General features: G+C 46.9%; 2 protein-coding genes and 1 non-coding gene across 3 annotated transcripts; 1 reads left to right on the forward strand and 2 right to left on the reverse strand.

The window, feature by feature from the left end:
• The first annotated feature begins 340 nt into the window (after window positions 1-340).
• On the forward strand, window positions 341-1,947 carry LOC101762167 (cinnamoyl-CoA reductase 1). The gene is made up of 6 exons (XM_004965797.2): window positions 341-488; window positions 618-787; window positions 857-1,042; window positions 1,158-1,326; window positions 1,432-1,624; window positions 1,715-1,947. The coding sequence occupies exons 1-6, from the start codon at window positions 341-343 to the stop codon at window positions 1,845-1,847; spliced, it is 999 nt and encodes a 332-aa protein (XP_004965854.2). The 3' UTR covers window positions 1,848-1,947.
• A 7,186-nt stretch (window positions 1,948-9,133) lies between these two features.
• On the reverse strand, window positions 9,134-10,462 carry LOC101779744 (protein LYK5-like). The gene is made up of 2 exons (XM_004967116.1): window positions 10,388-10,462; window positions 9,134-9,883 (listed from the first exon to the last, which is right to left on the reverse strand). Exons 1-2 carry the CDS (start codon window positions 10,460-10,462, stop codon window positions 9,134-9,136), a joined length of 825 nt encoding a protein of 274 aa, XP_004967173.1.
• On the reverse strand, window positions 10,143-10,223 carry TRNAL-CAG. Its single transcript has one exon. It is a non-coding gene; the product is annotated as a tRNA-Leu (tRNA).
• Window positions 10,463-14,009: the final 3,547 nt, after the last annotated feature.

The raw sequence follows: 14,009 nt of genomic DNA on the forward strand, positions 1-14,009 counted from the left end.
CGCATATTTGCGGGAAAAATAGCTGCGGATATAGGTACACGTAAATTTGTGGGAGGTTTCGGGGACCTATTGGAGCAACTTTTTTTCTAATTTTCCCCGGAGCTTTCGGAGTTGCTCTGAGGGCATGATTCGTCAGGGAGAAGATGAGTTGATTCCACGCTCAGGTGGGGAGTATGGCGCACGAGTGGCTTTGAGCTGTGAACTGGAACCACGCTCGCTCCACCTGTCAGGACCACTGGGCCACGTGCGGCGACACGCATACGGCAGGCACCGCGCGTGCGTTTTTGCTATAAAGCTAGAGGCCATGGACATCAGCGGCGAGAAGATAGAGATGGAGGCCATGGACATCAGCGGCGGCTGCGCGGGGAAGACGACGAAGATGAAGACGGTGTGCGTGACGGGCGCCGGGGGCTTCATCGCCTCCTGGCTCGTGCAGCTCCTGCTCTCCAGAGGCGACTACGTCGTGCATGGCACTGTTCGCGACCCGAGTAAGCTCCTGAATCTCTGATCTGGTCTGATCCCCTAGCTTGATCGATCACGGGCGGCGCATCTTCTGCCGATCGATCGGTTTGCTGCAGTAATCGGATCAGACAGGTAATCTGAGATCGATGCCGCAGGTGATCCCAAGAACGCGCACCTGATGGCGCTGGGCGGCGCCGGGGAGCGGCTGCGGCTGTTCAAGGCCGATCTGCTGGACTACGCCAGCGTGGCGGCCGCCGTCGCCGGCTGCGACGGCGTCTTCCACGTCGCCAGCCCCGTCCCGGCCGTCAACCCGACGAACCCGGATGTATGTAATTAAGAGCAGTTCAAATGCAATCGCAGATTCGAACATCGGCCTGATCTCCCATGCGTGCAGGTGGAGGTCCTGGCTCCGGCGGTGACCGGCACGCAGAACGTGCTCAAGGCTAGCGACGCGGCCAACGCCCGCCGCGTCGTGGTGGTGTCGTCGGTCGGCGCGGTGATCATGAACCCCAAGATCCCCGACGGCGCCGTCGTCAACGAAGACTGCTGGTCCGACGAGGACTACTGCAGGACCACCGAGGTAATCCAATGCTGCATCCATGGCATAAAATTCGCTGCTTTGTTCAACCACGAATTTCTCAGTCGTCTTGACTCGCTTCTGACTACTTGGGAGAGTCCTTCGCCGTTTCTGTCAGAATTGGTACTGCCTTTCCAAGACGCTGGCCGAGCGCGAGGCGCTGGCGTACGGCGAGAAGGCCGGGGCGGCGATGGACGTGGTCACCGTCTGCCCGCCGTGGGTCCTGGGCCCGCTGCTGCAACCGACGGTGAACACCACCAGCATGCGCCTCGTGGCCTACCTGACAGGTAGCTTGCATTGGCTCTCGATCAACGACCTTGCAGTGCCTGTGCTGAACATCTATGTAGTAAGGCAGCAGGCAATGCAATAACATGATCAGAGCTGCCGAGCAGGCGAGAACACCGACGAGAAGATGAGGAACATGGTGGACGTGCGCGACGTCGTGGAGGCGCTCGTCCTGGCGCTCGAAACCCCCGAGGCGTCCGGCCGGCGGCTCATCTGCAGCGCGCACGTGATGATGGTGTCCGAGACGGTCGGCCTCGTCCACAGCTTGCACCGGGACCTGAAGCTGGACTACCCCAGGAAGTGAGAACCTGATCGATCGATGCGCCGATGAATTGTTATCATCAAGGCAGCGACGTTTGGTCCTCACTGTTTGGCGATGATGGCTTGCAGGTTTGTTCAGGTGGAAGACGAGAAGGGAGCCAGCTCCAAAAGGCTGCAGGCGCTGGGGTGGAAGTTCAGGACGGCCGAGCAGACTCTCAGGGACACGATTGACTCGTACAAGGCTGCTGGAATCCTAAAATAATGAGGACTGATGAGTGATTGAGCCATGAAGATTGGACTCAAATTAAGGTGTAACAAAATGAAAGGGAAAGTGGTAATAATGAGAAGCAATAAAACTGCAGGCGTCGAAATTGGCAGTGCCTTTCTATTTTTAGAAAAAATAAATAAATAAAACACACTTATGTCTCCAGTATCCATTATTGACTCTCTGGTAACGACAGAAAAGGCTACTCTAGGATAAATCTACCGCATCATCTAGAAAGCTTGCAAAAGGAGTTATAGATAGTTACCCCTGACGCGCAGCGCAGCGGAAAAAGAGTTGGAGCAGCCGGTCCAACGTAGGCGCGCGTCGGTGTAGAGGAAGTAGTCGATCACGATCGTCTCCTCCTCGTCCTCGCCCCAGCAGCCGCGTCGCGCCGCCGTAGCCGATCAGTACAGCTACAACAGCAACAACGCCTCCACGGAGTCCAATTACCGGGAGGGAACGCCATGCTCCGGTGTGCTAGCACCGCGCGCGCAGCAGGGGTCTCGGGGTCAGGCCGAGAGGAAGTGGCGGCTAGGGTTGTGGCGTGGTGGATGGTGCGCCCCTAGCCCTACCTCCCATATTTATAGAACACACTAATGGGCTTCAAGGCTGAAGGGCCATTAAATATTTTAATTCCTCGTGAATCAATTACCATGTGGGCCTTTAGTCCGAATTGTTATGATTGCCTCTTGGGCACATCACTAACAAAATCAACATTACAACACGAAAATATGACAAGATTATGAACAGTCTGTGCTCGTGGACAAGCACCCACCAGCGCAAACGGTATTTGTACTGGCGCAACATGCTGACGGGAGCGATACCCGCCAGAAAAACGTTCTCTGGCCTGGTGAATAACAAATTAACAATTTAATACGACAAACTGAATACTACTACCTCTGGCTCCAGACTTCCAGTACAGAGGGTTCGAAACACAGGCGATAAAATGGAAAGGATGGAAAGTTTATCAAATACATATCATTTCCCTTTGTAATAGAATGCACGAGGATCTCAACTAAAAGAACAAGAGTTTTCTGTTTTTGTGGGTTAGGCGGCGTGAATGTATGATTGTGGTCGAATGCATCTTTATCATCAGATGAAATAAGTTCTCACACATGCCCGCTCGTTCAAAAACAACGTATTTATAAGAACCAAGTGAAAGCTTGGGTGTTTAGTAGATGCGGTTGCATCTCCTACCCACCTGGGATCAAAACTCAGGTTTGATGCCATGTCTTTCAACGGTGTGCATATCAACAACAAGGCGCCTATGGTGACATCATTACTCTTATATGCAGACCCAACATCTAAGTATATACTACCATGTTTCCAGAAAAAAAAATGTGTATTAGAGAAAAAAAAAGCATTTATTCTGTTGGTTGTTGATGCTGGAGATTCAATGGAGGGAGTCAGGCAGAGTAGCGCGAGCTGAGTAGTGGACCAGCAGGACTCGATCACGAGAATTAATAGCCGGCATGCAACAACAATGCGTCAACTTCATCGTACCGAGATGACAGATGAGAGTCCGGCCTCCGGCGCCGGCGGCTTCAGTTCGATGCATATGTGCATGGAGGCATCATGTCGCGCATTCTTCTCGTGTGCGAGTTGCGGGTAGTCACATGTGAATATGCTACTATCTTTACTTATGATTGTGTTGCAAGAAAGATCAATTCAGTTCAGAAAGCGGACAGCATTTTCTTACATGTAGCAGCATGTGTTGTACTATTCTGCCACTGCAAATTTTGTACCTTTGTCACGGCAGGTAAAACATAGTTCATATTCGGTCCGTTTGGTTCCCTTTGCTTATTTTTAAGCAAGTGTCACATCAATATTTAGATACTAATTAGGAGTATTAAACGTAGACTATTTACAAAACTCATTACATAAGTGGAGGCTAAATAGCGAGACGAATCTATTAAGCCTAATTAATCCATCATTAGCAAATATTTACTGTAGCAACACATTGTCAAATCCTAGACTAATTAGGCTCAATAGATTCGTCTCGCCGTTTAGCCTCAACTTATGTAATCGGTTTTGTAAATAGTCTACGTTTAATACTCCTAATTAGTATCTAAACATTCGATGTGACGGGTGCTTAAATTTAAGCAAGTGAACCAAACCAGGCCATTGTTCCATTCTGCAGCAGGTACAGAGATATGATATGAATATATAACAAATAATGATGAGGTCCTGATAGCGCCAACTCAAGTTCTGTTCTTTTTCATCGTACCGTGGTGGCGTGGTGCCAACAGCAAGGGCACAAGGCAGCAGGTTTGGTCCCACACTATTTGGCGGTGATGACTTGCAGGTTTGTTCAGGTGGAAGTATAGATGGCTGGATAGGCCGCTCGGCACTAGTCCGGTTTAGCCCGGTTCGAATAGACGGTACTAATAGGTCCTAAGGCTTTTTCGTGCGGGCCAAGTCGGCACTGCGTGCCGAACTGCTGGTCCAGGCTTAGCACGACAGTCTTTTTATTGGGCTGGGTTGGCCCGCTAGCAAGGCGGGCAATACCATGCTAGTGCCGGGCCGGGCACTGTAGGCCATTCACCACTCAATCAAAACACCAAGTTAAGCAGATGCAAAATTTTGAGCTGCCTTCATTAACATCACAGAATTCACAATGGCAGGTTCATCAACAACACAGAATTTACTTCAAATTAGGCCATTCATCAATCATCAACATCACTCCAAGTTAGGCCATTCATCAACATCACAGCATTCACAATGGTTGCCTTCATCAACATCACAGAATTCAACCAGAGAGACAGGAGAATTCACAAGTTTGAGCTGGTGCAATGGCTGGCTCATTAAAAACCTATCTAGGTAAAACTCACACCTCGTGAGAAACCCTAGATAGGAAAAAAGAGTGCAGCCCAGCTCAATCACATAAACATTATAGTAGTTCAAGTTATTACATGCCAAGTTTTACACATCTGAATCACCAGGAACATCTAGATACAAATTAGCAAAACTTTCCTCAAGTTCTTGATCCTCTAGCATGTTCTAAAGTCTTGCTTCTGCAGCCTCCCAATCCTTGACGCAAGAGAGTATCTCCACCATCTCCGAGCTCAATTGACGCCGCCTCTTCTCGATGATCTTGTCAAATGTACTAAAAGCAGACTCTGATGATACTGTAGAGATAGGCACAGATAGAATATCTTTAGCTAAGATTGACAAAACTGGATAAGTTCTTTTATGCTCATACCACCAATTCAAGATGTTGAAGTTATCATCAAAATGGGTGACAGTGCCACTGTCCAAGTAGATAGAGAGTTCAGAGCCAATACCCATACTAGTTGCACTAGTGCTTGTTGCTTGCAGCAAAGCACTTGTAGATGATATTTTAGACAAAGCAAGAGGCAAAGAGGGAGGAGGGGTAGAGAAAGAAGTACCAAGGACATCACCAATTCTAAAAGCAGATACATCAGCATCACTGTCACTGGAAAAAATGTCATCCCAAGCACTATTTTTCTTACCAGAAGTGGATGGCGGTGGAGGCATTTGCAATTTAACTGCACCAAACTTGTCATCATACAGCTTAAATGCAGTAGAAAGTACAACTCTTACATCAGTGAAGTAAATAGAATAATCGGTACTAATAAGATTAGATAACAACCTAAGCACATTTTAAAAACCTTTCAATTTAGCTCTAGGGTCCAAGATGAATGCAACAGAATAAAGCATTGAAATATCCCTCCAGTACTTAAGATAGTAATCTTTCATAGGAAAGACTACATGCCTAAGCAATTCATCATTTTCATAATGTTTAAGATGCTTAGCAATCAAAATAAATTGATGCAACATAAGTGGAGATGTAGGATAATAAACACCAGAAAGTGCAACAGTAGAATCATAAAAGAGTTCAAAGAATGATAACATACTCTCTACAACAGTCAAGTGATCTTCTATCAAAAGTAAAGGATCTTTTTCACCCCTGGGATAGCTAGTCTCAATGAAAACATTAAATGTCTGTCTGTAAGGGTTTAGATGCTTAAGCATGAGGTATATGGAGTTCCACCTAACATCCATGTCCAAACCAAACTTTCTAAGACGAACATTCACAACAAGGCAAAATCTCTTAAATGAAGCAATGCGCTGGTTAGAAGAATTGATGAAAGAAAATTGCATCTCTAAATGCTTCAAGATATGGCTTAATATGATGCAAGGTAGAATTAACCATAAGATTAATGATATAACAAGTACAACGCTGACGTAAGAACACTTTACCAACATAAGCAGATAATTTAGAACTCAGTTTCACAATAGCATTGGTATTAGCAGAGGCATTATGCAAAATAACATAAAACATCTTTGAAATCAAACCATACTCCTCAATCACAGCAGTCACACGGTCAACAATGTTCTGGCCAGTGTGGGATTCATTAATGAGCCTAAAATCAATTATCCTCTTCTCTAATTGCTAATTAACATTAACATAATGAGCAACCATACTAAGATAATCTTTCTTAGCATTACCAGACCAGATATCAGAAGTGATAGGCACAAATGAAACACTAGTTAATGATTCAATAAGCTTAGCACGACAATCAGTAAAGTACTTGCTGAAATCTCTAGTGGTCATTTGCCTAGAGACAGCAGAGAATCTAGGATTATGAGCAAACTTAATGTACTCTTCAAATGCAACAGATTCACCAAAGCTAAGAGGAAGATCAAGTCTAGCAATCATTCAACAAAGCTGAGTATGAGCTACCTCAGGACTATAATCCCAATGACAGACACTTCCATCCGTATTGAACTGGATCAAAGACTGGGAAACACGAAGCTTAGACTTCCTCGCTGGGCATTTCTCAACATGCTGGTTTAGATGGCTAGTGCCAATAGAAGATCAAGCAGTGTATAAAATGTCACAATGAATGCACTTGGCAGAGACCTTTACCTTCTTTCCATTGATGCCCTTGAATATCTTTTCAAAGTCCTTCCAGCATTCAGAGGTGGTGGAATGGCTCCTCTTAGTGCCGCTGCTCACCATGTCTGGATCGGCAGCATCAGGTGCTACTTCACCACCAGCGATGTCGACTGGTTCGACAGCACTGCGATCGAAGAGCTATTCCCGCTCTGCCTCCATGTCACTCTCATCATCTCCTCGCTGGCCCATCATTCGAAGCTCATCGTTGATGGTGTGCCCTTGGAACTTGTTGTCATCATCCATCGCCGGTGCTCTGGTCCCTCAATGGACTTCCATGCAAATATACACAACATGACGTCAAAGAAAAGAAACAGTCAACTCAAGCAGAGCACTAGAGCCAGGGAGGAGCAAGAGATCGACAGCTTACCAGCGGATCCGGAGCACCAGAGCAACCGCCAGATTGAGAGGACAAGAGAGAGAGGCGGCGATAGGAGAGAGGAGTGGGAGGGGAATGGGGGAAGAAGACAACTAGGTAGAATCACCGGACCTCTGGTCCCTCAACGGGTTCAAGACCGGTGGTTCTGGATCAGAAGCACTAGAGCAACCGCCAACCGGCGAGGGGAGGAGATCTTACTGATGGTTCCGGAGCACCAGAGCGACCAGCAAGGGGAGGAGATCTTGCCGATGGTTCCGGAGCACCAGAGCGATCGGCGAACAACAGATCTAGCAACGGATCTAGGGTTTCTAGCTGGGGCGAACAATGAATCTAGCAACCGAGAGAGAGGCGGAGAGCGACAGGAGTCAAGGCCTCGAGGAAGGCGGCGACAGGAGGGAGGAGTGGGCGGGGGGGCCGAGAGGCTAGGGTTTTTGGCTGGGGCGGCGGCTGACATCGACCTCTGGTCGTCGGAGAGGGAGGAGACGAGAGGGGCAGAGGGTGAGACCACGAGAGAGCCAAAGAGGCGTGAGAGGGCGAGAGGCGAGAGCGGTGGCCAGGCGGAGGAAGAAATGAGTGCTAGGGTTTCCGATTGGGGGGACACGGCGCGCGGCCGGCTTATATACGCGACTCCCCCAACGGTGTGATCCAACGGTTAGGAGGGGGAGCATCTGTTCATCCAACGGTCGGGAGGGGGGTTGCTAGGGTATCGGGCTGGCATCGGACTGGCCCAAAAATCGTGCCGGGCTCGTGCTGGCCCAGCGTGCCGATGAGGTAGCCCAGACCTGGCACTATGCATCGTGCTGGGCTGGCCTGGGCACTATTCATCTCGTGCCGGGCTGTGCTAGTGCTTGGCTTTGTAGTGCCTAGCTTTGTAGTGCCAGGCCTCAGGGCACCCGGTGGGCCTGGTCCATCTGGCCATCCATGGATGGAAGACGACTAGACGAGAAGGGAGTCAGCTCCAAGAGGCTGCAGGCGCTGGTTTAGAAGTTCAGGATGGCCGAGGAGACACTCAGGGACACCATTGACTCGTGCAAGGCTGCTAGAATCCTGAAATACTAATGACTGATGGAGTCATGTAGGTGTAACCCTAAAATGAAGAGGAAAGTGGTGATGATGCAATAATACAACACCCGAAATTGGAAGTGCCACCACTACATATATAATAGGCTATTCCAGATGAACTAACACTGTTGGTTCAAGAGAACCCAACAGTGAGACATTATCTTAGTCAGATTGGAGATTTGGAGTTCATTGTTTGAAAAAAAAAAGGCATTCCGGAACCTCCGGAGTATCCGCAAATCTGGAACTTTCGGAGTTCTGGAGAATCTGGAACTTTCTCCAGAAATTCCAGAACCTCCAGAGTATTCGCAAATCTTTGCAAAAACTCCGGAACTCTCAAAACAACACCAATTTAATATATCTCATGTGATGTGCATGTGTTAAGGTGTCTCTCATAGGTTGGTTAGATCATCTTGATCACTTTATTCAACGTAAGACCACAGATTATGTATCCTTCTTAATAGTTCGACATTCCTAAACTCAAATTCAAACTGAAAATAAACTGTCTTCAATGTATGCCTTGTTCACATTTCATTTCCTTTTTTAGACCATCCAATAGTGCTACATGTCATCCCAATATTTTTATACCTACTCATGCACTTGATAACTCGTTAGACACTTAGTGTTGTGTCATTAACTCATCAAAACCCACTTAGGAGACCAAGATACTCTTTTAGAACTTTTATTTACAGTCAAAGGAAATCCAAATTTGTTTCATTCTATCATGGCTGCATTATTGAATCAAACACTATTGGCACTTAAACATATTTTAACTGAAATATTAACATTGGGAAGTCTAATTTGAGGTACGATGGATAATAATGTGACAAAAGTCCATATGGGATTCTTCACGAGTTGCCACGCAGATGCCTTCCTTCTAAGTTCTGACATTCTCTTCCAAAGCGCAACGTTGTCAGTCACGCATCAACCTGACTCTGTCACCGTCGAGCCGGAGTTCCCAGGGTCCAAGGGGTCATCACGCTCTAACGTGGAGCCGTACACCGCTGAGAGCGACAGCAACACCTCACCCATCGACGGCCGCGCTCGGGGCTCCCGCGCCACGCACCGCAGCGCCAGCGCGAGCAACGCGAACACCACGTCCGACGGGTAGTCCCCATGCAACCGGGCGTCCATGAACGCCGGGACCTTTTCCCGCACGCCGCCACCGTCGATGGCCAGCCGCTGCGCTTCCTGCCACAGCAATAGCGCCTCGCCGCCGCCGCTGTCGGTGCCGACCCGTGCAGGCGCCGCTTCCTTCCCAGACAGGAGCTCGAGCACCACGACCCCGAAGGCGAACACGTCAAGGTGAGGGCCTATCAGCCTGTCCTCAAGGTACTCCGGCGCCAGGTACCCCTCCGTGCCCACGACGTTGCGCGTCATCTGCGCGCCGCCGCCGGCGGCGACTGCGCGCGCCAGGCCGAAGTTGGACACCTTGGCGCGGAGACGGGTGTCGAGCAGGACGTTGCTGCTCTTGAAGTTCTTGTGCACGTACGGCGGGTTGGTGTAGTTGCGCAGGTAGTTGAGCCCGTCGGCAATGTCGAACGCCACCTGCACCGAGTTCCTCCATGCCCGTGGGAAGGAGCTGCTGCGGCAGGTGTAGCCGAGGACGGAGCTGCCGTTGTTGGCGTAGCAGCCGGCAGCACCGCCGGGGCGAGGAGGGGGAGGAAGAGGTGGCTGCAGAGGTCGGGCGTCCTACTCAGCCGTGGTGAGGTGCCGGTGGGCAGCGGCGGCAGCAGCATTGGTTTGCTACGTGCTTTTGCTGTGCTGGGAGATGGTCAAGTGAGGCTGCTTGCCAGTGCCAGCGTCGCCGCGGGCAGCAGGAGATATGCCCCCTGCTCAGCTGCTCTGCTGGTGCCTTGACGGACCACTGGAGAGACTCGGGAGAGTGATAAGAGAATCGTGAAACTAGAGAGAGAGAGAGAAAAAATAACATTGTCAAGAATGGGATTCGAACCCATGCCCTTTCGGACCAGTACCTGAAACTGGCGCCTTAGACCAACTCGGCCATCTTGACCTTATACTGATCAATGATTATAGACTAATAATAATCTGTTCCCTCCCAAACAGTTATCCCTGGTTGCGTCCGGCTGACCGGCCGGCGCGAACGGGATGCGGAAATGGCCCAGATCGGCAGCCCGCAAGAACATGGCCACATGGGCCAGGCGACGGCAAGGGGACCGCGCGTGCTTTCTCATTTGTTTGTTTCCTTCCAAGCTCGCCGCCGGGCCCCCGGAGGACGACGGATGGATGCATCGCCCCATTTATTATGCTTTTTTTTGGACGCCCTACCGGGCTCCTTTTCTTTTCCTGGACGTGTGAACGGCACAATTCATGAACAGCATCTCTCAAGAAAACACCATGAAAATGCATAGCTGGTTCAATTACGGCTCTTTTAGTTATATTTTCTTATTTTGGTTTTGAAAATCTTTTAGGGTGTTTCCCATTTTCCATTTCAATTTTTTTTTGTTTCTTGTGGAGTTACATTTTATTACGAGTCTCGCTTAACATGTTGTCCCTGGAAAATCGAATATCCCCATGGTTCACAGTCAAGGCCGGCTCTACAATTTCAAGAGCCCTAGGGTGAACTTGACGTCATGGCCCCGTACGATAATTTGTATATGTAAATTTCACCTTTAAATTATACATTTATATCACTCATCCTCAGATACACAACGTTAATACTACTAAAGAAATTCTACGAACAGCAAAATAAAACTAAGGTGGTCACCTTTGAAGGACTCCCATCAACATTCAACGCCACTTCACAAAACATGTGACCACAAAATGTCCACTGTCTCTCATAAAAAACAACTTCTTCCACCATTTCTTTGTGGAAAGGACTCCCATCAACATTCAACGCCACTTCACAAAACCTGTGACCACAAAATGTCTCTCTCATAAAAAACAACTTATTCGGGGACGGCAAGCAACCGATGGAAACGAGCAGCGTATGCTTTCATTTACCTGGGCTTTTTGTTGCTGTTCTTCCTCTCTCTCTCCAGTTTATGCTAGGCTTGGGCTGGAAGTGAACATTAGGCATTTGTACGCAGGATCAAGGATGGCCCCCTGCTTGGGCTGGGCCCTCGGCCATCGCACTTTTCGCCCCGGCCCAAAGATGGCCTTGTTCACAGTACCACGGGCTTTACAGAGGATTTGTGGAGAGATTTGGTAAGATTTGAGTCATTAGAAATTTTGTTGTACGTAGCCATTTGTAAAGAATAGTTGAGCGTTTTTTTTATAAAGTAGTTGAGCGTATTTGTAATCCCATAGAATTCCTAAAGTGCTTCAATGTGTTGTACATATTTTTATTTTAGTTTTGTGAAGTTTGATCGATTTTATATAAAAATTCATGCATTCTATATGCTCCGCTGAAACTTTTATTCCTAGAATTTTCTTACGTCTTGTGATTATCTATTTTGCAGAATGCGCATGGGTAACGAAAACCTATTTTTCAATCATGTGTTTTCATTTTCTTGTGATCTGAAAAGCATCCTAACTAAGTGGGTCAATTTTACATGTACCTTCTCTATATATCGCTAGTAACCCTATCATGTCATTGTCTCTTTTGTCGCTTTTATGCAAGACACATCACATCATCTTTCATCCATGCATAGGTGATCTCCGATCTTTGTTTAAAGGATTAATTTGGTCCTGTGCCCCTGTTCCTCTCCATTCTTAGATATATGATTAATTTGTTTAAAGGATTAATGTGATGCGACACCCAGCCCAGCCCCCAAAGGCCCCACGGCGCTGTCCGTGCAAGGGCCTCGCTTTTATCCTTTTCCTCCCGTCCTTTCACCTGTGCCCCTGTTGGTCCATGCCGCCATGCGTCTCCACTCTCCACGGCCAAAACAGCTCTGCTTTGCTCTGATGAAGCACCTGAAACAACAATTTGGCATATGGCAATTCTTCTCACTCAGCAAGCTAAAATGCTGCATGGTTTTATTTTTTATTTTATTTTTGCGAATAATGCTGCATGGTTTTATGAAATAACATTATGGCCAATGTCCTAAAATGTTTTAGGGCCACTCAAACCAGCCCTAAAAATTGGTAGGAAGGGGAAGAAGAGTCGGTCTTGTTTTAGTGCTAGGACCAGTAACGAACTGGATGGGCATGTGGCAAAAAGCCCATGATTGAAGCATAAAGGGAGTTGGGTTTTGAGGAGCAAAGAGAAAGAAGCTTCAAGCTTTTTTCGTGTGGAATACTATAGCAGTGGATAAGCATGTGATGCAGCGATCGTATCAACTGGGATCCCGTGTGTTTTTCTCCCGATGGCAGAGTGTTTTTTCCAAGTACTCCCTCCGTCCCAAATTCTAGGTCGTTTTGGTATTTCTAGGTTTATAGATTTTGCTATGCACCTAAATATATATTTTGTCTAGATATATAATAAAAACTATAAATCTAAAAATATTAAAATAATCTACAATTTAGGACAGAGGGAGAAGGGAGTAGGATTATGCCCGTAGAAAGGGAGCTCCCATAAAAAATCTTCACTATCAGCTTCTAGCTTCGCTTTTGCCCTTCTGATGAAAACGTAGCTTTGCCTGCTATACCACCTGCAGTTCCGATCCACCATGTTCATGTTGGCCGATGAGTATAAATTGACTTTGCATTAGGTTTTTATTTCTGTAAGCTAAGAATTGCTTTTGATTAGCTTATCCAATATGCTAATAAACTAATGCCTACTCGTTTTAGCTTGAAAATTAATACAAACATTGAATTCATGATCTCAACCACTAAAACAGTCTAAGGTAGCATACTGAAAACAGGGCGCAAAGTTGAGCTCGTGCATCTTAATTAGTAAATTTCAGACAACACCTACACAATATCAATAACAATCCGGGTAAAAAAAAATATCAATAACAATCGTTCTATCAGTTAGTTGACGGTCTTTTATGTAGCATATATTGCCCCCTAAATAATTGGTGAATGCAAACCTTCCTTGAAAGCGCAATTCGTTGGAAGATGAAAGAGAATAATGGATAAAGTTGTGATGATGATATGGAACGTTACAATTATTAGGGAGCGGGAGGAAGCATGGTGGCTAGCTGCTCCATCCATGGAGTAAGCAGCCCATATTCGAATCCCGTTGCTCGTCTTCACTAGAGTGGAAAGGCGCGGTCTGACGAGGGTAACTCCAGTGCCTAGCATTCTCACAATGCAGAAGTCTACTTTAACGTTACAATTATTTTATTCGAACTATTTATGTTGTTGTCACGACAGTGAGTTTTATTATTGCTCATCTTTCTCTCTAACAACTGTGGATGTAGATTTTATGGAAAGCGTGGCGTGTATATAAATTTCACCTACGAATGGTAAATAATGTTTACCTTTAATTGTGTTTAGTATAGCGTAGGGGCTTATTCATCGACTGTTTCCCACAAAGGCTTCTAAGTTTTTTTTTTCAAGAAGCAAATGGGTGAGCATCATCAGTCTTCTACACCAAGATGAGTCTGTTAGCTGAGACAGCACAGAGTCACTGACAACGACATGTATAAACAATAGGACATAAGCGAGGACCACCAAGATATAACCAGCTATATCATAATATCAATGGATATGCTTGTACCTCCATATGTTATATACGCCATAAATAAATATAGGTCCTACCTGAATATATGCTTATTACACCTTTTATGTTTTTTATAGACATTGTTGATACCATTATATTACCAATCGAACAAAAAGTGAGACGCCACCACAACAGAAGCCCGAGATCAACTCAATTTATATAATGACGGTGGAAACACAAACCAGCTTAAATCCTTTGGATAGATGAAATACTACGACGAAAACACAA

The sequence above is a fragment of the Setaria italica genome, chromosome IV (genome assembly GCF_000263155.2).
Source record: "Setaria italica strain Yugu1 chromosome IV, Setaria_italica_v2.0, whole genome shotgun sequence".
Taxonomy (NCBI): domain Eukaryota; kingdom Viridiplantae; phylum Streptophyta; class Magnoliopsida; order Poales; family Poaceae; genus Setaria; species Setaria italica.

Bases quoted from the DNA above. Each gene is read 5' to 3' on its own strand.
- LOC101762167 (XM_004965797.2), top strand. From the start codon at position 341: ATGGACATCAGCGGCGGCTGCGCGGGGAAGACGACGAAGATGAAGACG. The intron at 788-856 runs GTATGTAATTAA...CCATGCGTGCAG, and splicing joins TCAACCCGACGAACCCGGAT to GTGGAGGTCCTGGCTCCGGC. The intron at 1,625-1,714 runs GTGAGAACCTGA...GATGGCTTGCAG, and splicing joins AAGCTGGACTACCCCAGGAA to GTTTGTTCAGGTGGAAGACG.
- LOC101779744 (XM_004967116.1), bottom strand. From the start codon at position 10,462: ATGCATCCATCCGTCGTCCTCCGGGGGCCCGGCGGCGAGCTTGGAAGG. The intron at 9,884-10,387 runs GTCCCCTTGCCG...CGACCTCTGCAG, and splicing joins CAAATGAGAAAGCACGCGCG to CCACCTCTTCCTCCCCCTCC.